At 41.7% G+C, this 25,494-nt stretch overlaps 1 protein-coding gene across 5 annotated transcripts in view; it reads right to left on the reverse strand.

Moving 5' to 3' along the window:
• Positions 1-2,012: 2,012 nt before the first annotated feature.
• Positions 2,013-25,494, reverse strand: part of RGS17 (regulator of G protein signaling 17) — a 172,048-nt gene continuing 148,566 nt past the window's right edge. For all 5 annotated transcript variants that reach the window (XM_075339568.1, XM_075339567.1, XM_075339572.1 and 2 more), the window contains exons 4-5: positions 16,446-16,680; positions 2,013-3,957 (exon numbers count right to left, since the gene is read on the reverse strand). In XM_075339568.1, coding sequence (XP_075195683.1) covers positions 3,769-3,957; positions 16,446-16,680 — 424 coding nt within the window. In that variant the 3' untranslated portion in view covers positions 2,013-3,768. The remainder of the gene's footprint in view (positions 3,958-16,445; positions 16,681-25,494) is intronic.

Genomic DNA, 25,494 nt, shown 5'->3' on the forward strand with positions numbered 1-25,494 from the left:
AATACCAACTTTTTGACCCACAATCTTATCCTCCATGCTGCATACTGACTTCACAGTTGTATTAAGAAACAAATATAATCTTGAGTTTAAAGTTCCATTAACACTTCTGTTTCACATCAGGGTTCTCATGTTCCTGACAGTAAAAAAAGTATAGTCAAAAACAACGGAACCCTGAGGGAACCTAAAGGACCTAATTGTAAGTCAATATGATCAATTAGAATTAATTGGCAATCCATTTGAAAATGACTCTGTTAAAATTCAAATACATCATAGTAGTGTGAACAGAGCCTAATTCCTGAATTATTTTTTTACATAACATGTATTGGGTCTACTATAAAGAAAAAGCTTAGTTGAGATATGGACATATACTATTCCTATTTTTTCTTTTAACATATTATTTCAGTGGTTGAAGGGAATCTGTCAGCAGGTTTTTGCTATGTAATCTGAGGACAGCATGCTGTAGGGGTTAAAAAACAAACAAAAGTTAACTATGCTTCTCTTATTAGGCTGTGTGCTGTTGTTTACTTAAACTAAAGGCTTTATCAGTGATTATCATTACTACAATGTCACGTGTACAGCGGTCCAACACGCCCCCTCCTCTGATTGACACCTCACTGTCAATGTACAATCTCTATTGAGAGCCTAATGTGTGGGGGGAGACAGTTCTCTAGACTTTGCTACATGACTAAATCTAAATGGTCTGATTGTATCAGAATGGCTGCATTTCGTAATCTAAGTGATACATTGTTGGATTTAGGGTCTCTGCCTACATCATAGATGGTATAAAAACCTGCTGACAGATTACCGTTCAGTCAATAATCTGGATAATTCAGTAGATTTTTTTTCCTGTACATATTTTGTGCGTTGATCTGGATAAAAATCTAAATGATCCACAAAAACACTAAACTATTCAACCAATTACAGAGAAAAGGAATTGGCGAATGGAATATAGCAAAGTAGTTTGACTGCACTTTTTGATATATGTTCTGAAAAAGATGTGCCCGCTGACTTAAATATTCTAAGGTTGGACACAGCAACATAACACATGTGCATTTTCCTAACCAGTAAAAAATACTCTGGTACAAGCACAACCCATGCAGTTTTACTTTTCTCAGCAGTAATAATAAATGCCTTGTAATAAATAGAATTCTCATGCATTCAAAGCTCTTCAAAGTATAGGGACTTAGAAATTATCAATGAAGTGTTAAGCCATTAACATGATCATTTAATTTTTCAAAGGAAGGGACAAATTCAGCTCATGTCCATAGTTTATTGTTCGCGTTTGGGACACAGTTTTATACTTCCATTGGTTAAAATGGGAGATTTGGTAAGTCCCATCATATGGCACAATAAAGCTTTTCCTCGCGGAACTTTTGAACTTTTTCATGCAAAAATAAGCTCTTATTTTTTATTTTTTTTATATTGTAAACAAATGTCATTAACAACTACTGCCGTCTTCAGTAAGTAAAAATCCTGCCCTCATTTCTGTACATATTTTCTAATGTCTATACAGATTTCATACCTGTACTGTGTTATTGCGCGCTGAGCACCATAACATCTCTGACACCAAAAAATAGAAACACACAGCAAATACGAGTTCATTTAGGAAAAATAGTTCTACAGCAGAACTGTATCTGTAGATAATAAAACGAGAGAATTCAAAAAAATACTAGGAAAAATTCTATTTTTCACATTCTCGGAAAAAAAACAAAATTTTTTGCTACGTACATATATATTTTAACTGAGAGTCGTCTCACCCTTATTTATTTGGTGAGCAGATAAAACCAATATGAATATAATAGTGAATAGCACAATGACATTTTTAGTCAAAACTTTTTTTTATATATACTAAAGAAATTATTATAATAAATATTTATTTTTTTCACTTTATCTACAACGGTATAAATAATAAAAGTGCTGAATATCTAAATTCAGAATATTCAGTAGTCTCAGTGTAAACAGAATCTATTCTTTAACTATTTTTAATTTATTGTTTCTTTAAATGCTATATATAATTTTTTTTTCAATTTTTAATACTAATATAAGTAAAATATTTGCATAGGGAGCATTTAATAGCCCTTTATATCCATTTCTCCTGATTTCTGTACAAGACACAAATGTAAAGTATTTATGGTACACATCGTCATATCGGTGAAATCATGCAAACAAAAAGGTAATGCTTCAAGTAAAATGATCAAACCTGTATGGCTAAAAAAAAAAAAAAATAATTAAAAAATAAAATAAGAAATAGAGGTAGTAACATGTAGTTAACATTAAAGTTTTAAACAATGTAAGGCCCAGTCTGCCACTTTAGAATTCATGCAATTAATTTTTACTTTTTTTTTAATTCCCACTATTGTTTAAAAATTGAAACATGGATAACCTTATTATATCCTTGCTTTACTTAATATTCTATATTTTACTATATTTCAAAAAGTAAATGTCAGTAGTCAAGTGTGTATATGTGTATCTACCTAAAAACATAGATATACATACGCACACAGTTAAATATAAAGGCAGTTTAAATAGATAGTAAACAAAAAAACAGTGATAAAACCATAATTTAGCCAGTACAAGCAAAAACACTGGCTTGCTATCTTATAATTCGGAAAAAAAGAAAATAAAAAAAAAATTTGGTATTCTTGCTGACCTCTACAGCTTCCCTTATTTTCAAGGAGAGGTACAATAAGCGAAGAAGCTGAGAGCTTAACTTTTAAGTTTATGTAACTGTCGAAAAAAGTACAGTAACTCCTCTGAGAAACTTAAACCAAGCATTCAAAGCATTTTGCACACAGTAATATTAATCTAAAAGACAGTTCTTTCCATTAAAATGTTTCAAATGCTACATATAGGTAAACATTTTATTTTATTCAAAATATTAAAGTATCAAGCTCTTTGTTATTTCATGTTTTTTTTTTCGTTTTCTTTTTTTTTTTTTGCTGAAATACATTATGTTAGACAACACTGTTAAAACTGGATAACCAGTTTTATTAAATCATTTTATGTATATGACATCTGAAATGTACATAAATATGCTATTTTTTTCATAACAACAATAAACAATGTCAGCTTAAAGATTTGGTCATCCAGACATATCCTTTATGTGGTTTGTGCTTCTTTGACATTGCGAACTCTGTAACAAAAATAAAAAAAGCCACATTTGGCAGTGAATATCTGTGAGTAATCCCACGTCTAACTCCTTTACTTCATCAAGAGAGTTATACGCTTACTCGAGTATTGGCTTTCCAATATCTCTTCTCTTAGACCACTGAAAAAAAATATCATTTAATATCATATTAGTCTCATCTGTCAAGTATGAAAATGACAACCAAGCCAAGGTCTGTTCCGCTGTACAATGGAGTTCCACATAAAATAGTGCTAAGTACATGATTAATGTAATTGCCTATATATTGCAACGTCTGTCTGTGTGTGTGGGTTAAGGAGAATGTCTATTTGTACACATGCAGAATGAGCTAAAACAATTTGTATTTTTATAGTCCATTAAATAGATCATTATGTCCTACGCTCAAGTGAACTGTGTAGAAAACAAACGTGGCAATTCCAGTGTTGGTTTTTTTGTCCTCTTAAAATCAAGCATGAAAGACCTTGGGGAAATGGAGACAGAAAGCAGTTTTCTGGTATATTCTTCACAGTAGCCTGAGTAGTGCACAACTGGAGTTCTCCAGGAACTCAGTGTAGGATGGTATTAAACTACATATTTGTTCTTTTTTGAGATAAAACCCCCGTATAATTTGTCCAAGTTTTCAGCTAAGAGTCATTGGTAGAATCTTCTGTACTCTCAAGAACAGTCTTAAATACTTGTGAGTTCAAGAACCGTGGAAATGAGTCTCTGTGCATCAGGGTATAAATCTGAAGTTGGGCATCTTCGTACATATGAGGTGTTGGGTCTAACAAATTCCTGTTGATCACTTCCCGGACTCTGGAGTCAAGACTGACCTGTTGATACAGACAAGTTATGGGAACTGGATTTTAAATTAAACTGATTGTGCAGAAAAATATAGGTAGTACTGTTAAAAAAACACACTACAAAAACATAACGTAGATGTTTACACCAGCTTTTAAAATTTTTTGTAATATAATACATAGAGCTCAAACAGTAATACAAAATCAGGTTTAAAATAGTTTTTCAACTCAGTCTGCAAGTTCTACAATTTTTAACACTACATCATGTTCATTCTAAAAAACACTCATGGAACCTCTTGCATATTGTAAAAATTTCCCTAGGGTAATTTTAGAGTACTCCATCCATTAGATGCAACAAGCCCGGCGCTCTACCCTTGAAAAAGGGGCAGCTACATATTAAACAGTTGTAATTCCTAAATCCTTATGTCAAGCTGTAGTGGGAGAGATACTGAAGCTACAGTGAACCAACATACAAATTTTTCAAGACAGGAGCTATTGCTCAGTATCTTTTTGTCCTTTATCATGCGAGCCAGGGATGACAGATGTTGCTTGACTGGAAATGACAAGGACGCCGTGAATTCAAATAGTCACGGTTTCTTGTCATTGCAGCGTACTGCACTGTACTGTAATTGGTAAGACATGTTTGATATACAGTGCACAATGTTGGTATTGGAGGCACTGGCTGTAGCAGCTGCGATGTGATCCTGTGTGCCGGCTCATTATTCATTGCACTTAATGAGTGGGCACCGGGCACACAGGATGACACAACAAACGCTGCAGCAAGGGCTATCGTGTGTGCTGGCTCATTAGTATTCACTGCACTTAATGAGTGGGCACACAGGATCACACAGCATTTGCTGTGCGGGCACACAGGATCACACAGTCATTACTGCAGCCAGGGAAATCCCATGTGCTGGCTCATAAAGTGCAGTGAATAGTCACTGCACTTAAAGAGCAGGCACACGTGATCACAGAGCCACTGCATCCAAGGTAGGGAGAGCAGTGAGTATGGGGGGGCGCTCACACGCTGATTAGCTGACGGTATGAAAAGAGGATTCAGTGCTGGGAACAAAGGCAGGGTATCATTTATTTTTATAAGTGTACAGCATGATGGGGTCCATGTACCAGGATGGGGACTATACATACCAGGGTGAGGGCCATGTACAGTACCAGGATGGGGGAAATGTACTGCACCAGGATTGGGTGCCATATACCAGGATGGGGTGCCATATACCAGGATGAAGGGTCATGTAATAGGATGAGAGGCCATGTACCAGGATGGGTGATCACATATACAGTACCAGGATGGGAGCCATACACCAGAATGGAGGGGCTTAAGTAGGGGCTGGGACGGATTAATAGCATTTAAATTAATTTTAATGCTCAGCTCAGTCACGCAAAAAATTAAACTCATAAATTAAACTGTATATTTGTCACTTGGAATATGCTGTCCTTGTTTAAAAGTATGCATGTATATGTCTGCTGAGGAAAACTGCACAAATAACTGAGCAAGTCCTAATAACAAGGTCGACGAGTCTAATGTATTCACTAGTCTTCGTTACTGCTGACATCTGTCTTGTTATATGCACTAATTTAGAGTAGGTTGTCACACAGGAGAAGGGAAGCTGGTGTATGTAAGGATTTTCTGCTGTGCAATGCTTTTTTCTACTTTGTTTAAAAAAAAATAAATTAAAATATATATATATATATATACAGCTCTGGCAAAAATTAAGTGCGCATACCTGCTCTTGGCAGAAACATTGGAGAAATCTGAAAGCATGCACATGCTGTAAGGATACATTAGTCTGCAGTTGCATAGAGTGAGTGCAGACTTTTAGCAGAAGACTGGACAATCCCTTTAAATACAGCTCTGGCAAAAATTAAGAGACCACTGCACAGGTTTATAAAAATCAGCTTCTCTACATGTCTGACAGCCATTCAACTCTAGTGTCAGTTGAATTCCAACCAGAGTACACCTCATTGTACTTAATGTGCTTCTGATTAGGTGATCACCTGAACGAAATCTTATTTAACAAGGGAAAGTATAAAAAACACTGCTGTGATCTTCACAATCCTCTTGCAATAGGACAAGCTGGATGGCAAAACAAGTGCTAGTAATATCCCAAAAGTAATAGGAATGAAAATTTCTTTTTAACCATGCCAAAGGAGATGAAATGAAAAGTCTTGAGTGAGGAAAAGAAGGGCTCAATTCTGGCTTTACTACCAGAGAGATACAGTGATCGTCATGTTGCCTCCATCCTTAAAATTTCTAAGACAGCAGTCCATTACAACAAGGTGAAGCAACAGACACCGGGGACAACAAAGCTACAGACCGACAGAGGGCAAAAGCGACTCTCCACTGACCGGGATGACCGTCATCTTATTCGAGTGTAACTCAGCAACCGCAGGATAACATCAAGTGACCTACAAAAGGAATGGCAAATGGCAGCTGGGAGGATGTAGCACAGTAAGAACAGTTTGTAACAGGCTCCTAGAGGCAGGGCTCAAGATGTGTAAAGCTAGAAAAAAGCCTTTCATTAATGAGAAGCAAAGGAGAGCCAGGCTGAAGTTTGGCAAAGACCATAAGGATTGGACCATTGAGGACTGGAGTAAGGTAATCTTCTCTGTTGAGTCTAATTTTCAGCTTTGCCCCACACCTGGTTGTCTAATCGTTAGACGGAGACCTGGAGAGGTGTACAAGCCACAGTGTCTTGCACCCGCTGTGAAATTTGGTGGAGGATCGGTGATGATCTGAGGATTCTTCAGCAAGGTGGAATTGGGGAAATTAAACTTTGCAAAGGACATAAGAATCAAGCAGCATACATCCTGGAAAAGCAGTTGTTTCCTTCTGCTCAGACAATGTTCCCCAACTCTGAGGACTGTTTTTTCCAGTAGGACAATGCACCATGCCACACAGCTAGGTCAATCAATGTGTGGATGAAAAACCACGACATCAAAACCCTGTCATGACCAGCCCAATCTCCAGACATGAACCCCATTGAAAACCTCTGGAATGTGATCAAGAGGAAGATGGATAGTCACAAGCCATCAAACAAAGAAGAACTGCTTACATTTTTGCACCAGGAGTGGCATAAGTTCACCCAAAAGCAGTGTGTAAGACTAGTGGAAAGCATGCAAAGACGCATGAAAGCTGTAATTAAAAATCATGGTTATTCCACAAAATATTGTTTTCTGAACTCTTCCAGAGTTAAAAGATAGTATTGTTTCTAAACGATTATGAACTTGTTTTCTTTGCAGTATTTGAGGTTATTTTTACCATTTCTCATTTTCAGAAAATAAATACCAAATTTATTGCTTGAAAAATTGGAGACATGTTTTCAGTAGTTTATAGAATAAAAGAACAATATACCGTATTTTTCGCTTTATAAGACGCACCTGATTATAAGATGCACCCCAAATTTGGTGAAGGAAAAGAGAATTTTTTTTTTAATGTTCAATGGGGTCCATCTTATAATGCCAGTTTCCCTCTAACAAATTATATAGGGTATATGTCCCTCATAGCCCTCATCCTAAAATTAGCCCCCTTAATCTGGATATGGCTCCCTTATATTGAATATAGCCCCCTTGTGATGGCGCACGTTCCCCTGTGCTGCTTATGGCCCCCTATGGATTGCATACATTCCCCTGTGCTGCCTATGGCCCCCTATGGATTGCATACATTCCCTGTGCTGCCTATGGTCCCCTATGGATTGCACACGTTCCCCTGTGCTGCCTATGGCCCCCTATGGATTGCATACATTCCCCTGTGCTGCCTATGGTCCCCTATGGATTGCACATGTTCCCCTGTGTTGCCTATGGTCCCCTATGGATTGCATATGTTCCCCTGTGCTGCCTATGGCCCCCTATGGATTGCACACGTTCCCCTGTGTTAGATAGCGCCCCCATGCTGCTGCCCATGGCCCCTATAGATCGCACAAGTCCCCCTGTGTTAGATATCGCCCCCTGGTGCTGCCCATGGCCCCTATATAGATCGCACAAGTCCCCCTGTGTTAGATATTGCCCCCATAGTGCTGCCCATGGCCCCTATATAGATCGCACAAGTCCCCCTGTGTTAGATATCGCCCCCATGGTGCTGCCCATGGCCCCTATAGATCGCACAAGTCCCCCTGTGTTAGATATCGCCCCCAGGCTGCTGCCCATAGTAAAATAAAACACTCTTTCCTTACCTCCTCCAGCGCTGAGCTCCCTCCTGTCTCCCTCCGTGCTTCTCTTCTTCCACTTCCTGGTTCTTGGTGACGGTCATGTGATCGGCACAGCAGACTGAGATCGCAGTGGAAGCAGGGACACCGGGGAGAAACGCTGGAGGAGGTAAGTAAAGCTTTTTTATTTTAGAATGAGCAGCAGCCTGGGGGCCAAATCTAACACAGGGGGGGCATGTGCCATCACAGGGGGGTGCAGAGACTTAGAATATGCACTGCTGCCCCAGCCCCTCACTGCGGTGCGATTTCAGCACCATCGGAGATGGACACTGGCTGTGCATATTATATGAGCGGGAGCAGGAGATCAAACGCTGCCGCCGCAGCGTTCACCTGCCCCCAGCAGCGCCCCCACCTCCCCTGGACCTTGCAGTGTATATATATATATATATATATATATATACACCCCCCCGTATATTCGGCTTATAAGATGCACCCCCTACTTTCCCCCAAAATTTGGGGGAACAAAAGAGCGTCTTATAAAGCGAAAAATATGGTACATTTACGCAAAAATATACCTATGAAGAGAAAAATAAATAAAACTGAAGATTTTAAAGTGGTCTCAATTTTTGCCAGAGTTGTATAGCTCTGCATTGAGACCACCATCAATCCTGGTAAAGTATTCTACACCTTTTGCTGTGAAACAACCGCATATCATCAGGCTTCCTCCACCGAGCTTGAGGGTTCCTTCAATTTCTTGATCCGTCAGCCTCTTTTCTCCCTTGTTTCTTCCAGGCCTATTTGCAACCACCAGAGCCTACTCTCTTGACTTTCGTCTCATCGCTCCAAGTCACATGTTACAATCATCTACTGTCCACTTTTTGTACTTTTTTTTTGCAAACTCAAGCTAGCATTTCTTATGATGATATTGAAGTCGAGGCTGCTTCACTCTTTTTGGGCCACCATTCTTGACTTGTGTAACATGTGTTGCATGCTGCTTGCATGGACATCTGTGATTTCATTATTACGAAGCAAATGAGGCACCTCCACTGCCGTGTTTGTTGCACCATAATAGACCTTGTAATGAGCAGATTTGTTGAAGTTGATATTGTGCCTGGAGGTCCACTTCTTGGCTTCTGAATGGATGGACAGACTTCATTACGTATAGTTTCAACTGCCATGGCACTCACATGATGCAGTTTTGCAATTTTTTTGGGCCGAGAGACCATTATTAATGAGCTGGATGATGCTGTTTCTCTTTTCTTGGGAAATCTTTATGGCTGCTTCTCGACGCAAACTAGTGAACTTTCACTTTGGAATCAATCTAATAACACACTGAGCTATTAAGGACTGTGAGAACAGGTTGTAATTTGTAGAATACTGAATTAAAAAGATTTTGTAACACTAGGAGCAAAACAGTAACAATGCATTAACATGACAAGAATCTGTATAACTAATCATATGCTAAATAGTTGGAAGTCCAATTTATGTATGAGATAGTCAAAATGATTATCTATAAAATGATGGTAGTCTTAATTTCAGTGCTGAAAGGAATGGTGAGATATAGAGCCTGAAAATCAAACGTTCTAAACATTGTTACCCATTTGCTCGTCAGTGTGGGTCATTCATCCTTGTCCCCACATAATCACCCAGTCTGGTTGTTACGTCACCGCCGGAGTCTGCTCCAGCGACTTCTGCTCCGATTGCCAGGCGACGCCGTGTTCCTGCTGTGGATGGTGCTGGTGATGGGAGAGGAGTCGATGCCAGCGGTGGGAGCAGGCTCCGATCATCCACTGGGCTGGGCTAGCTTGGGATCTGCAGTACCGCTGGCTGACTGTGGGTGACATGTGTCTTCCAGCTGAAGTTGCCAGCGTTCAGCTACAGCCAATGGGAAGATACCACACCCTTCTTATTCCCCCTCCTGTCACATGACCACTGCCAGAGATAGTTCTGATTTTCCTGGCTCCTGTTACGTCCTATTCTGTTTGGTGATTCCTGTGTGTTGACTTCTGCGTGTTTTCTGACTACCCTCCTGCCTACTGTTTTTGTACCTCACTGCCCGATCCGGATTTGACCTCTGCTACGTTTGCTGACTACGTTATTGCCTGCCAATTCTGTCCCTGTTCTGCAATTCCTGGTTTGACCCTGTCTGACTACTACTCTCATCGGACTGCAGCCTTCCACAGGTAGTGATCTCCAGGACCCTGTGTAATTCCAAATCCCTGTAGAGGGGTTAAAGGGTTTTAGGGTTCTGGGGGTCCTGCTTGGTGAGTGGCTTCCCTCTAGCCTCCCTTTTACAGGCCATCTGAGTCTGTGGATCCAGGCAGGCGTTACATTATCTCTGGCCCATCTAACTAGGAGAGAGAAAAAAAAAATGGATTCTCTCCATGCTGTGCTAAATCAGGTGCACACCCTTTCTGGCCTTGTACATGGACTTACACAGCAAGTGCAGCATCTCAGGTCTGCTCAGGTCCAAGCCCCTGCTGCAGCACCTATCTCAGCATGTCCAGAGTCCCGTCGACTGCAAGGGAGCAGATCACGTTGTAGAGCCAAACATGGAGTGCTTGGATCAGAGAGGCAATCGCTTCCAAGGCAGCAGCACCACCCCAGGATACCCGCTCAGGTGCCCAGGTACTTCCTGCAGACCCTATGAGGTTAATGTTAACTGTCTCATTGTCTCACCAGGGAAAATCTGTACGGCTGCATGCCTTTGTTGATTGTGGCTCTGCTGGTAATTTTATAGACACTATTGTAGCAAAAGAGCTGGGTTTGACTTTGCTAAAGTTAAATGCACCTATTAGAATATCTGCTATTGATAGCACCCCTCTCACTCAGGATGTGGTTACTTTTGTAACTCTAGAGATCTCCATGCTTGTTGGTGCTCTGCATGTAGAATCAGTGTCATTTTTTGTTCTTGAGAATCTGATGTCAGCAGTGGTATTGGGCATGCCATGGCTGCGCAAACATAACCCGGTCATAGACTGGCACCAGGGTGAGATTGTGCGCTGGAGCCCTGAGTGTCAGGAGACGTGCATGTCTTTATCTGTTAACCTGACTAGAGCTGAACCTATCTTCATACCTCATGCATTCAGGGATTTTGCTGATGTCTTTTCTGTATCTGAATCTGAAAAATTACCTCCGCACAGAGATTATGACTGCCCCATAGATTTCGTCCCCAATTCCCGACTCCCCAAGGGTAAAATGTATAATCTTTCTGGTCCGGAGCGTCAGGCCATGAAAGATTATATAGCAGACAGTCTGCAGAGAGGGTTCATCAGACCATCCAGGTCACCAGTCGGCGCTGGATTCTTTTTCGTTGATAAGAAAGACGGTGGCCTCAGACCTTGTATTGACTACCGTGAACTTAATGCTATTACTGTAAAGAATCAGTACCCTCTGCCACTCATCCCCGATCTGTTTAACCAGCTCATAGGAGCCCAGTGGTTCACCAAGCTGGATCTCAGGGAAACATATAACCTAATCCGCATCAGAAAAGGAGATGAGTGGAAAACGGCATTTAACACTCCAGAGGGACACTATGAGTACCTGGTAATGCCTTTTGGATTAAGTAATGCGCCGGCTGTATTCCAGAACTTTGTTAATGACATTTTCAGAGATATTTGTGGTCAATATGTGGTGGTCTATCTGGATGACATCCTGATTTATTCTCCTGATGCTACGTCACATGTCCAACATGTACGCACTGTACTCCAGAGACTCAGGGAGAACTCCCTATTTGCTAAATATGAGAAATGTGTTTTTTTTGAGGCAGAGGTTAATTTCCTGGGTTATATATTGTCTGCAGAAGGCTTCCGCATGGATCCCTCTAAGCTTCAACCGATTAAGGAGTGGGTACAACCCAAGTCTCTGAAGGCCGTGCAGCGTTTCCTTGGGTTTGCTAATTATTACCGCAAATTTATTAGAGATTTTTCCAAAATTGCCAAACCCCTCACCGATTTGACTAAAAAGGGGGCTGATGTGGTTAATTGGAAGCCAGAGGCGATCCATGCCTTCTCAAAATTAAAAGAATGTTTCTCCTCAGACCCGATTCTGGTTCAGCCTGACCTTATGCGTCTGTTTATTGTGAAAGTCGATGCATCCGAGGTTGGAGTGGGAGCGGTGCTATCACAAGGTACTCCGTCTGTCACTCAGCTTCGTTCTTGTGCCTTCTTTTCCCGCAAGTTTTCTCCCACAGAGAGAAATTATGACATTGGTAATTGTGAGCTGTTGGCAATTAAATGGGCCTTCGAGCAATGGCGCCACTTCCTCAAAGGCGCCAAACATAAGGTCACAGTCATCACAGACCATAAGAACCTCACTTATCTGAAATCTGCTAAGAGACTCAATCCTAGGCAAGCTAGGTGGGCATTGTTCTTCTCCAGATTTGGTTTTGTGGTAACATTCCGGCCCGGTACCAAGAACACCAGAGCTGATGCACTTTCCCGTAGCTTCTGTCCCTCTCAGTCTGAAAACTCTGAACCAGTGCATATTTTAGCTAAAGGCATTATTATGTCATCTGTTTCCTTAGATTTGATAGAAGAGGTCCATAATACCCAAGACCAAGCTCCTGAAACCACTCCTGTCCATAAACTGTTTGTCGCCCCCTCACTTCGCCTACGGGTACTCCAGGAATCCCACAATTCTGTGCTGGCAGGTCACCATGGTATCGGCAATACCCTCCGATTAGTAACCAGAAATTTTTGGTGGCCAACCGTAGCGAAAGATTGTAAGGAATTAGTACTGGCTTGTGAAACTTGTGCTCGAGCCAAGGCACCCCGTAACCGCCCTGCCGGATTTCTCCAGTCACTACCTACTCCAGTAAGCCCTTGGACACATCTCTCCATGGACTTCATCACTGACCTTCCACCCTCAGAAGGGAAGACCTGTATCTGGGTAGTAGTGGATAGATTCAGCAAACAGTGTCATTTTGTTCCTCTGTCCGGATTACCCAATTCTGAAACTCTTAGCAAGTTGTTTATTAGGCATATTGTGCGGTTACACGGGGTTCCAGAAAATATTGTTTCTGACCGAGGAACACAGTTCATCTCGAAATTCTGGAGGGCGTTTTGTAAAAAGATCAATATAGAGCTATCTTTTTCATCTGCCTACCACCCAGAGACCAATGGTCAGACCGAACGTTCCAATCAAACCCTTGAACAATATCTCCGGTGTTTTGTGTCTGACCGTCAGTCTGACTGGGTGGAATATCTGCCGCTAGCTGAGTTCGCTATCAATAATCAGTATCAGGAATCCATCAAGACTACCCTCTTTTTCTGCAATTTAGGGTTGCATCTAAGCTTTGGTTCTTTTTCTTCCGCTGTGGTGGATACTCCTGAGGCTGAATCAACTGTGGACAAATTGAAGACTATCTGGTCTGAGGTGAAAGAGAACCTGAAGAAGGCAAAGATTGGTCAAGCCTCCTTTGCTAATAAGAGACGTTTCAAGGGCCCTAGCCTTGGAGTTGGGTACAAGGTATGGTTATCCACACGGAATATTAAACTCAACATTCCGTCTGCTAAGCTGGGTCCGAGATTTATTGGACCTTACGAGCTAATCGAGGTAATTAATCCCACAGCTTTCCGCCTGCAACTCCCCCCATCCTTTAAGATATCGAATGTGTCCCATAAGTCCCTCCTCAAGTTATATCGTGTCCCCATTCACCCAGTCAGTGACCCTCCTCCTCCTGTTTTGGTTGAAGGTAACTTGGAGTATGAGGTACAAAGAATACTTGATTCCCGTATTGTCAGAGGGGCGGTACAGTATTTGGTGCATTGGAGGGGTTACGGCCCTGAGGAGAGGTCATGGGTCCGTGCGAGCGATATTCATGCTAAGGGTCTGGTCCGGCGGTTTCACCTCCGATCTCCTGGGAAGCCGGGTTTTGAGGGTCCAGAGGCCCCTCATGGAGGGGGGGGGTACTGTTACGTCACCGCCGGAGTCTGCTCCAGCGACTTCTGCTTCGATCGCCAGGCGACGCCGTGTTCCTGCCATGGATGGTGCTAGTGATGGGAGAGGAGTCAATGCCAGCGGTGGTAGCAGACTCCGATCATCCACTGGGCTGGGTTAACTTGGGATTTGCAGTACCGCTGGCAGACTGTGGGTGGCATGTGTCTTCCAGCTGAAGTTGCCAGCGTTCAGCTACAGCCAATGGGAAGATACCACACCCTTCTTATTCCCCCTCCTGTCACATGACCACTGCCAGAGATAGTTCTGATTTTCCTGGCTCCTGTTATGTCCTATTCTGTTTGGTGATTCCTGTGTGTTGACTTCTGCGTGTTTTCTGACTACCCTCCTGCCTACTGTTTTTGTACCTCACTGCCCGATCCGGATTTGACCTCTGCTACGTTTGCTGACTACGTCATTGCCTGCCGATTCTGTCCCTGTTACGCAATTCCTGGTTTGACCCTGCCTGACTTCTAGTCTCAACGGACTGCAGCCTTCCACAGGTAGTGATTTCCAGGGCACTGTGTAATTCCAAATCCCTGTAGAGGGTTTAAAGGGTTTCAGGGTCCTGGGGGTCCTGCTTGGTGAGTGGCTTCCCTCTAGCCTCCCTTTTACAGCCCATCTGAGTCTGTGGATCCAGGCAGGCGTTACACTGGTATTCATATATTCCCTCATTTTGGACCCCCAAATGTCATCCATCCTGGTCCCCACATAATCCCCCAGTCTGATATTTATATAATCCCCATCTTGGTCCCCATATGTCTTCTGTCCTGGTCCCTATATAATCCTCCATGCTGGTCCCCACGTAATCCCCCATCCTGGTCCCCATATAAACCCCCATCCTGGTATTCATATAATCCCCCATCTTGGTACCCATATGTCATCCATCCTAGTCCCTATATAATCCCCCATCTTGGTATTCATATAATCCCCAATCTTGGTCCACACGTCATCCATCCTGGTCTCCATATAATCCCCCATCTTGGTCCTCATATGTCGTCCTTCCTGGAACCCATATAATCCCCAATCCTGGTATTAATGGAATCCCTCATCTTGGTACCCATATGTCATCCATCCTGGTACCTATATAATTCCTCATATTGGTTCCCATATGGCATCCCTCCTTTCTTCAAATGAATAAAATTCTGAAATAACATAAAAAAATTATTCTTACCCTTCTGTAGTCCAGCAGTGTCCTCTTATTGCTTTATTAGTGGCACAGATGGGCCTGGTACATGGCATATGTTCTGACGTCAGACACCATCTTCTGATAGTCTTGCGGCTGCCACCGGCAGCGTGAGCACTGAAGTTAGCTGCCGGCCTCTGATACTGATAGCTTGACAGCTGATACCGGCGACAGGTGCATTGGCATCAGCTGTTAGTCTCTAATAAGCTGGTGGTTATTTTAACTATTACAGTGCAGGAATGGTTTACTGCATTGCAATATATTTCAGGGGAACATGAGTCCGAGAATGCACATTCAATTGAAATTAGGGGGTCCGCAGAACAGGTGTGAGGGGGGGTGTTGCTTTTTGCCGGTTCAGGGAATGGTTTCTTCGAACTGGAGAAAATCGGCTGAATCACACATATGTGTGTTAGCGTTGTGCTCTGACTCTTACACACCAGTAAATAAAAAGGGCAGCCCCCAGCGGCTACAGAATAAACTAAAAAAAAAAAATGTTCAAACACATTTTATATTGTTTTTAAAATAAATGATATTGCAATGTTTTTTTTAACGCAAGTGGAGAAGAGCCCTAAGAAAAGCTTCAGTATAATCTTTGTCTTCATCATTTAAACCTCAGACCTTTCTGGGATTTTTTGTCCTGTGGGCGGTCCTATCAGTGACTGAGAGAAATCTGTATTTACATTTACACAAAAAAGCTGTCAATCACTGAAAAGACCACCCACTGGACCAAAAATCCCAGAAAGGACAGAGGTTTAAACGATAGATACACAGGTTACACTGGATATTTCTCTCACAAAACTATGTATCAATCTACTCAGCTTCTCTTTCTCTATAATTTGACGCCTGCAGATTGGGCTACGTTTTCATGTTGACAGGTTTTTTTAAGCATACTAAGCAGGTAATTACTTATTAAATGTGATATTCAAATATTAATTATGCTCCTGTTTTAGCTACAAAATTCTGAATACCTTTAAGTTAATACCTTTCTTCTTGTTATCTATCACTGATCAAATTCAGCAAATTTTATGGCTTCTCATTTCTATCCTTCTAGCCAACAAATAGTTTTTACTTAAAATGTTCTTTTTTTTGGCTATTATTATTTTCTTCCAAAGAGGTAATTTAGACAAGTTGGCTCCATTATAATCTTTACACAAAGTATACATATCTATAAGTGTAACACATTTATAATTTTTCATGGTTCATCAATGGAAAGGAAATATCTAACAGGAAGGACTTACCTCTTTTGGTGAAAGTATGGAGATGTAATCTTCATATATATTTCTAGCCTTTTCTTCAACTAATTTCTTGTTTTGTTCATTCTTTAGGTCTTCACATGCAAGCCAAAAAAGTAGATTTTCTTCACTGTATTCTGTGCGTAAAAATTCTCGGAAGAGATTTCTTCCCGCAGGACTCTTCATCATCTTGTCGAAATTGTGAGACCAAGTTAGAATTTCCTCCATGGTTGGAATTTGGCTGAAAGTCAAGATGTCTTATTAGTATACTCTTGTATACACTGTGAACCAATTGCATTGATTATACAGAGTGTATGGTTTTTAGACAAATGAAACTATAAAGAGGTCGTACAATCACCAGTATCTTAACCAGACTTGGACTAACCCCCAGCGCAGTATGTGAATTTCACTATGGGCTCCTCAGTAGCACCTCGACCCACCTACATATACAGTGCACTTGTTACACTATATACAGAGACAGGTTATAGCAGATTTACATACCGTAGGTTCAAAAAATACACAAATCCAACCTTTAATCATTAATTATTAGTGATGGGCGAATAGTAACTGTTCGTGTTCTGATTATTCGTAATGAATCCCAAAGTGCTATTCCCATAGTCATCATGAATGAACCCTTATGCAGGTCAATGGGGAAATGGAGCATTTTTCTTGTTGTGACGAATACTGAAGTAGTATTCGGTATTCGGTAAGCGTTATCCAAACATGAATAGTTACTATTACCTGATCACTTATTATTATTCATTATCTGTCATGAGATTATTATAACCCATGATGATAATGAGTTATTAAAAAAGCATCTAGACCAGGGGTGGACAATTAATTTTCCCATGGGGCCGCATGAGAAATTGGGATGGTTTTAGAGGGCCGGACTAATATAATTAACTCAGTTTTACCCAATACTGTATACAGTATATATACTATCCCTTCATAAACAAACAGTAAGTTACGGACTGTGTGACCCCTTGTGGCCCTGCATGCACACACGCAGACATGTCCATTTTTTTCTCCAGCAGCACTGGTGTCACACGGATCGCACACTGATGTGATCTGTGTGACATCAGTGTGACAAGTACCAGAGAAAACACGGGTCTTTTTAATAAAAAGATTTTCTATATTTACCTCTCTCCAGCGCTGATGTCTCTGGCTCTGCTGCCTCCCGCTCCTTATCGCTGGTAATTATGCTCACTGAATATTCACTGCAGTGACCAGCTGGAAGCAGGGACAGCGCTGGGGACCGCATCGTTGGGTGAGTATACAGGTGTGTGTGTTGAGAACCTGGAAGCCGGAGCACCTCGGGGACTCGTCACAGCTCCCAATAAACTCTGATGAACCCGTGAAGCTGTAGCGTGGGTGTCCCAGTGGGGTCATCAGAGTTCATTGGAAACTCCGATGACCCCCTGGAGGTCACTGTGCTTGCAGAATACTCACCTGTCCCTGCGGTGATGTCCTCAACGGTGCTGTGTCCGGCGCTGTCACCGCGATGCTCCGGCTTCCAGGTCCTGAGTGCGGTGAATAATCGATGAATGAGCGGGGGTCAGGAGCGGGAGGCACTCCTATATACTGCACCTGTAATATACATCAATACACTCCTATATACCACACCTGTAATATACATCACTACACTCCTATATACTGCACCTGTAATATACATTATTACACTCCTATATACTGCACCTGTAATATACATCACTACACTCCTATATACTGCACGTGTAATATACATCACTACACTCCTATATACTGCACGTGTAATATACATCACTACACTCCTATATACTGCACGTGTAATATACATCACTAAACTCCTATATACTGCACCTGTAATATACATCACTACACTCCTATATACTGCACCTGTAATATACATCACTACACTCCTATATACTGCACCTGTAATATACATCACTACACTCCTATATACTACACATGTAATATACATCACTACACTCCTATATACTACACCTGTAATATACATCACTACACTCCTATATACTACACATGTAATATACATCCCTACACTCCTATATACTACACATGTAATATACATCCCTACACTCCTACAGTTAGGTCCAGAAATATTTGGACAGTGACACAATTTTCGCGAGTTGGGCTCTGTATGCCACTACATAGGATTTGAAATGAAACCTCTACAACAGAATTCAAGTGCAGATTGTAACGTTTAATTTGAAGGTTTGAACAAAAATATCTGATAGAAATTGTAGGAATTGTACACATTTCTTTACAAACACTCCACATTTTAGGAGGTCAAAAGTAATTGGACAAATAAACCAAACCCAAACAAAATATTTTTATTTTCAATATTTTGTTGCGAATCCTTTGGAGGCAATCACTGCCTTAAGTCTGGAACCCATGGACATCACCAAACGCTGGGTTTCCTCCATCTTAATGCTTTGCCAGGCCTTTACAGCCGCAGCCTTCAGGTCTTGCTTGTTTGTGGGTCTTTCCGTCTTAAGTCTGGATTTGAGCAAGTGAAATGCATGCTCAATTGGGTTAAGATCTGGTGATTGACTTGGCCATTGCAGAATGTTCCACTTTTTTGCACTCATGAACTCCTGGGTAGCTTTGGCTGTATGCTTGGGGTCATTGTCCATCTGTACTATGAAGCGCCGTCCGATCAACTTTGCGGCATTTGGCTGAATCTGGGCTGAAAGTATATCCCGGTACACTTCAGAATTCATCCGGCTACTCTTGTCTGCTGTTATGTCATCAATAAATACAAGTGACCCAGTGCCATTGAAAGCCATGCATGCCCATGCCATCACGTTGCCTCCATGTTTTACAGAGGATGTGGTGTGCCTTGGATCATGTGCCGTTCCCTTTCTTCTCCAAACTTTTTTCTTCCCATCATTCTGGTACAGGTTGATCTTTGTCTCATCTGTCCATAGAATACTTTTCCAGAACTGAGCTGGCTTCATGAGGTGTTTTTCAGCAAATTTAACTCTGGCCTGTCTATTTTTGGAATTGATGAATGGTTTGCATCTAGATGTGAACCCTTTGTATTTACTTTCATGGAGTCTTCTCTTTACTGTTGACTTAGAGACAGATACACCTACTTCACTGAGAGTGTTCTGGACTTCAGTTGATGTTGTGAACGGGTTCTTCTTCACCAAAGAAAGTATGCGGCGATCATCCACCACTGTTGTCATCCGTGGACGCCCAGGCCTTTTTGAGTTCCCAAGCTCACCAGTCAATTCCTTTTTTCTCAGAATGTACCCGACTGTTGATTTTGCTACTCCAAGCATGTCTGCTATCTCTCTGATGGATTTTTTCTTTTTTTTCAGCCTCAGGATGTTCTGCTTCACCTCAATTGAGAGTTCCTTAGACCGCATGTTGTCTGGTCACAGCAACAGCTTCCAAATGCAAAACCACACACCTGTAATCAACCCCAGACCTTTTAACTACTTCATTGATTACAGGTTAACGAGGGAGACGCCTTCAGAGTTAATTGCAGCCCTTAGAGTCCCTTGTCCAATTACTTTTGGTCCCTTGAAAAAGAGGAGGCTATGCATTACAGAGCTATGATTCCTAAACCCTTTCTCCGATTTGGATGTGAAAACTCTCATATTGCAGCTGGGAGTGTGCACTTTCAGCCCATATTATATATATAATTGTATTTCTGAACATGTTTTTGTAAGCAGCTAAAATAACAAAACTTGTGTCACTGTCCAAATATTTCTGGCCCTGACTGTATATACTGCACCTGTAATATACATCACTACATCCCCATATACATCACTAGACCCCTATATACTGCACCTGTAATATACATCGCTACACTCCTATATACTGCACATGTAATATACATCCCTACACTCCTATATACTACACATGTAATATACATCCCTACACTCCTATATACTGCACCTGTAATATACATCACTACATCCCCATATACATCACTAGACCCCTATATACTGCACCTGTAATATACATCGCTACACTCCTATATACTGCACATGTAATATACATCACTACACTCCTATATACTGCACATGTAATATACATCACTACACTCCTATATACTGCACCTGTAATATACATCACTACACTCCTATATACTGCACCTGTAATATACATCACTACACTCCTATATACTGCACATGTAATATACATCACTACATCCCTATATACATCACTAGACCCCTATATACTACACCTGTAAAACTACATTCCTATATACTACATCACTACACCCAAATATTACTCACCAGTTAACCCCCCCCCATTGTCCCCTCGGGTTATTACTCACCTCTCCCTCCTCAGGTACCTCCATACAGGCCCCCGCTGAGATGCTTCTTCTCTTGTATGGGCCCCCACCGCTGCTGTTCTTGTAGGGGCCCCGCCGCTGCTGTTCTTGTATTGGCCCCGCCGCTGTTCTTGTAGGGGCCCCGCCACTGCTTCTCTCCGTACGGGCCCCTGCTTCTGCAGCTTCTTCTCCTACCGGGCGGGAACTTTTCAAATGACACACACACGCGCCGTACTGACGACATCAGGGCGCGCGTGTGTGTCACAGAGAAAGTTGCCAGGCAGGGAACAGAGGACAGATTCCTGCCTTCCGCTGCCTACACTGTGCGGCGCTGCAGGATCTGTCCTCTGTTCCCTGCCCGGCACGCAACGTGTGATGAGGGCAATCTGACCACGGGCCTCCCGGAGCCTGGAGCTCTGGACAACAGGTCAGATTGCCCTCATCACTTACCGGCCAGCAAGGACGCCCTGAGCCAGGTGGGCCGGTCACAGAGAGTAGGCGGGCCGGATGTGGCCCGCGGGCCGCCCCTTGCCCAGGTCTGATCTAGACCTTTTTTAAAGAGTAAATTCCATTTTAATTTGTGTTTAATACATGAATAGTACCCATGAAAATCAGCAACTTTGCAATATATCTTATCAGAGGAATCTACTTCTTTCTCCACCTTAACTGATCCTTCGCTTTCAATTCAGAAGTAAAATCTATGTTCAGTGAAGACACATTTTAACATTACTAAGAGAACAAATTACAGTTGGTGCTTTTAAAAGTCTATGGAAGTGGTACAGGATGGATAAGCTAGAGGCAGACAAAGACCTTCTGCTGCAAGTTCTCCTGAAACAACATTTACAGTTCTCTGTAGAACTTTATGAGCTCCAACTGTCATTTTGTATATGGGGCGGATGCTGCCGGAAGATAACTTTGTCTCCGGAGAGTATTTTAAATAGAAGGAGGTGTAACCCGTGTGACACAAGTAACTGACACAGAAAAGGTGAAATGAAATTTGTCTTCTTGCAAACACAATTTTTGCAGCTCTCTGAGCTCTGCTTCATTGCAACGATATTTCAACCCTGTCTATCTCTGAGATAGAAGCTGAAGCTGAGAGGAACCTGCAGATGTGTCAGGTATAATAAACATCTGCAGAGAGCGGCCATCACACTGTAGTGAGAGCAGAGAGCGGCCATCACACTGTAGTGAGAGCAGAGAGCGGCCATCACACTGGGAACGCCCCTTTTATTTAAAATAAGCTCTGGAGGTGGAGTTATCTTCCAGGCAGCATCCACCCCATAGCCTGGAAGAGCTCATTTACATAAAGTGATAAAGCTAAATTTATCCACAATAAGGCATCTGATATGAGACATACAGGTAGGACTTTTACAGCATTATATAACTTGTATGCCCATATTAATAATTTGGATTGGTCTAGTTTTGTGGACATTTTCTCTTTAAACCAACAATTACTCTTTAAATTCTACAGTAGTTACAGGTAAAATATATCTTTGTACCGTGTTAGACAGTAGATAGAAAAAAAATGTTTAAAAGAACTGAGAGTCCTCAGTGGTTGATACCTTTTAATGGCTAACTGAGAAGATGGTAATAAATAGCAAGCTTTCCAGACTACTCAAGTCTCTTCATCAGGCATGGTATAACACAGTAGTTGTCACTGTTAAATCTTGTAGTATGGCACTGCAAAGTTTGACTACCCATATTGTAATGAATCCTTTCTTACTCAGATGCTGAAATGGCTTTTCCTACACATGTAATGAATATATATTCGCTACGTATGTGAAATAAGTATTGAACAAATCACCAATTTTCTAATTAAATATATTTCTAAAGGTGCTATTGGCATGAATTTCTCACCAGATGTTGGTAACAATCCATTGAATCCACAACGGCAAAGAAAGCAAATCACAGTATCCATACATTCAGTTGTGTAATAATGAGAAATTACACAGGGAAAAAGTATTGAACACATGAAGAAAGGTGCAAAAGTCATGACACCAACTGAAATCTACCAGTAACTAGAAAGCAATCCTGCTACTTACTGAAAAGTAATGCAAGCTGGTTCAACTGATGGCCTATAAACTATAAACAGGTGCCTCATTACCAAGGTGCAACACAAGAAACATCTTATGATGGGTTAAACCAGTGAGGTGTCTCAAGATCTTTGCAACCTTATTGCTGTCAAAAATACTGTTAGCATTGGTTACAGAAGAATTTCTGAACTACTGAAGGCTTCATTGAGCACTGTTGGAGTCATAATCTGGAAGAGGTAAGAACATAATTTCATCATAAACCAGCCATGACCAGGTGCTCCCCACAAGATTACAGACAAAGGAGTAATAAGTATTATCAGAAGAGTTGTCTAAAGCTGGGTTCACACTAAGCGACAGCGACAACGACGTCGCTGTTACGTCACCATTTTCTGTGACGTAACAGTGACCTTGTAAGTCGCTGTTATGATCGCTGCTTAGCTGTCAAACACAGCGACGCAGCAGCGATCATAACGTCGCTGTGCTACATGTGCAGAGAGCAGGGAGCCGCGCTTAGCGCTGGCTCCTTGCTCTCCTAGGTACAGTACACATCGGGTTAATTAACCCGATGTGTACTGCAGCTACATGTCACAGTGCAGAGAGCAGGGAGCCGCGCACACTGCTTAGCGCTGGCTCCTTGCTCTCCTTGCTACAGTATACATCGGGTTAATTACCCGATGTGTACTGCAGCCACATGTGCACAGAGCAGGAGCCGGCACTGGCAGTAAGGGCGGAGGCTGGTAAATAAGGTAAATATCGGGTAACCAGGGAAAGGTCTTCCCTTGGTTACCCGATGTTTACGCTGGTTACAGCTTACCGCAGCTGCCAGACGCCGGCTCCTGCTACCTGCTTGCTTCATTTCGTCGCTCTCTCGCTGTCACACACAGCGATGTGTGTGTCACAGCGGGAGAGTGACGACCAAAAAATGAAGCTGGACATTCAGCAACGACCGGCGACCTCACAGCAGGGGCCAGGTCGTTGCTGGATGTCACACACAGCGACAGCGACGGGACGTCGCTGCAACGTCACAGAAAATGGTGACGTAGCAGCGGCGTCGTTGTCGTTGTCGCTGTGTGTGACACCAGCTTAAGAGTCAAGGGCCACCTACTCTGAGACCTACAGAAAGACCAGGTATCAGCAGGTCCAATTATTTCAAAGAAAACAATAAGTAATGCAATGAACCTCTATTATGTACGTTCACCAAGCAAGACTCTATTGTTGAACTAAAAACATGTCCAAGCGCGTTTAAAGGTTGCACGATTACATTTAGACAAACCTTTGAAATAGTGGGAGAATGTAGTCTAGTCAGATGAGACCACAATTTAACTCTTTGGATGCCATAATACACACCATGTTTGGGGGCGAAAAGGCACTGCATGTCACCCCAAAAAGCGATGCCAACAGTGGAGTTTGGAGGTGGGACCATTATGGTGTAGGGCTAGCAAACTTCATATGGTTGAAGGAAGGATGACTGGACAAATATAATGAGACATTCTTTATAAATATCTGCTGCCATGTAAAGATATGATGAAAATGTAATGAGGGTGGACATTTCAGTTAGATGATGATCCCAAAACACAGCCAAGAAGATTTTCAATTTGTTTCAGAGAAAGAAATAATGCTGCTAGAATGGCCCAGCCAATTACCTGACCTGAATGCAATAGACAATTTATGTAACAAGCTACAGCTCAAAGTTTATAGAAGGAGCACATGGAAATTTCAGGATTTGAAGAGTTTTTGTATGGAAGAATGGGTCAAAATCACACCTGAGCAATGGGTGCAACTAGTTTCTCCATACAGTAGGTGTCTTGAAGCAGTCGTCACCAAAAAAGGCTTTTCTACGAAGTATTAAATAAATCTCAGTAAGCATGTCCAATACATTTTGCCTGTATCATTTCACATTATTGTACATTTATGGGCATCTATGGTTTGATTTGTTTGCCTATGTGGATTGAATGGATTATTACAAGTGATGAGTGAATATACTTGACACTATTTGTTACTCGCACAAAAATGAAGGTACTATTCACGATATCTATTTCTCTACGAGCTTTTTGCTTCTCGCCTCGTGAGTTTCGAATGCCCTCACCCACATGTTTGGTGCCTGATTTTCAGCCACTAAACTTGCAGAGATTGCTTTCATATCACAGTAATGCTGTAGCCATCTTTGCTACTGGCATTGCTGTGATTGAAAGGCACAGTGAAAAAAAAATAAAAATATTTGTTCATTAACCCCTTCACACCTGGGCGATTTTCACTCCCCTTCCCCTTATTTTTGCAGAAAAAGTTGTACTTTTGAATGAAACCATTAGTTTTACTATATAGTGTACTGGAAAATGGGAAAAAAATTGTTTGGTGAAATTGTAAAAAAAAAGTGCAATTGCATGATTGTTTGTGGGATATTTTATTCACCATGTTCACTATATAGTAAAACTAATGTGCCGGTATCATGCTTCAGGTCGGTACGAGTTTGTATATAACAAATATGTATACTTTTACTTTTATCTAAGGGGTTAAAAAAATTCAGTAGTTTGTACAAAAAAAACAATGGTGCTTTTGTTCCATTTTTTCGGATCTGGGGCTCAGTGATGGCTTATTTTTTGCATCTTGAGCTAATGTTTTTAATTATACCATTTTTGTGCAGATGCTACATTTTGATCAACTGTTATTGCATTTTTTAAAAATCTTTCGGCGACCAAAATTTTGGCGTTTTGAATTTTTTTCTAGATACGCCATG

Source organism: Anomaloglossus baeobatrachus, chromosome 3 (assembly GCF_048569485.1).
Source record: "Anomaloglossus baeobatrachus isolate aAnoBae1 chromosome 3, aAnoBae1.hap1, whole genome shotgun sequence".
NCBI classification, from domain to species: Eukaryota; Metazoa; Chordata; class Amphibia; order Anura; family Aromobatidae; genus Anomaloglossus; species Anomaloglossus baeobatrachus.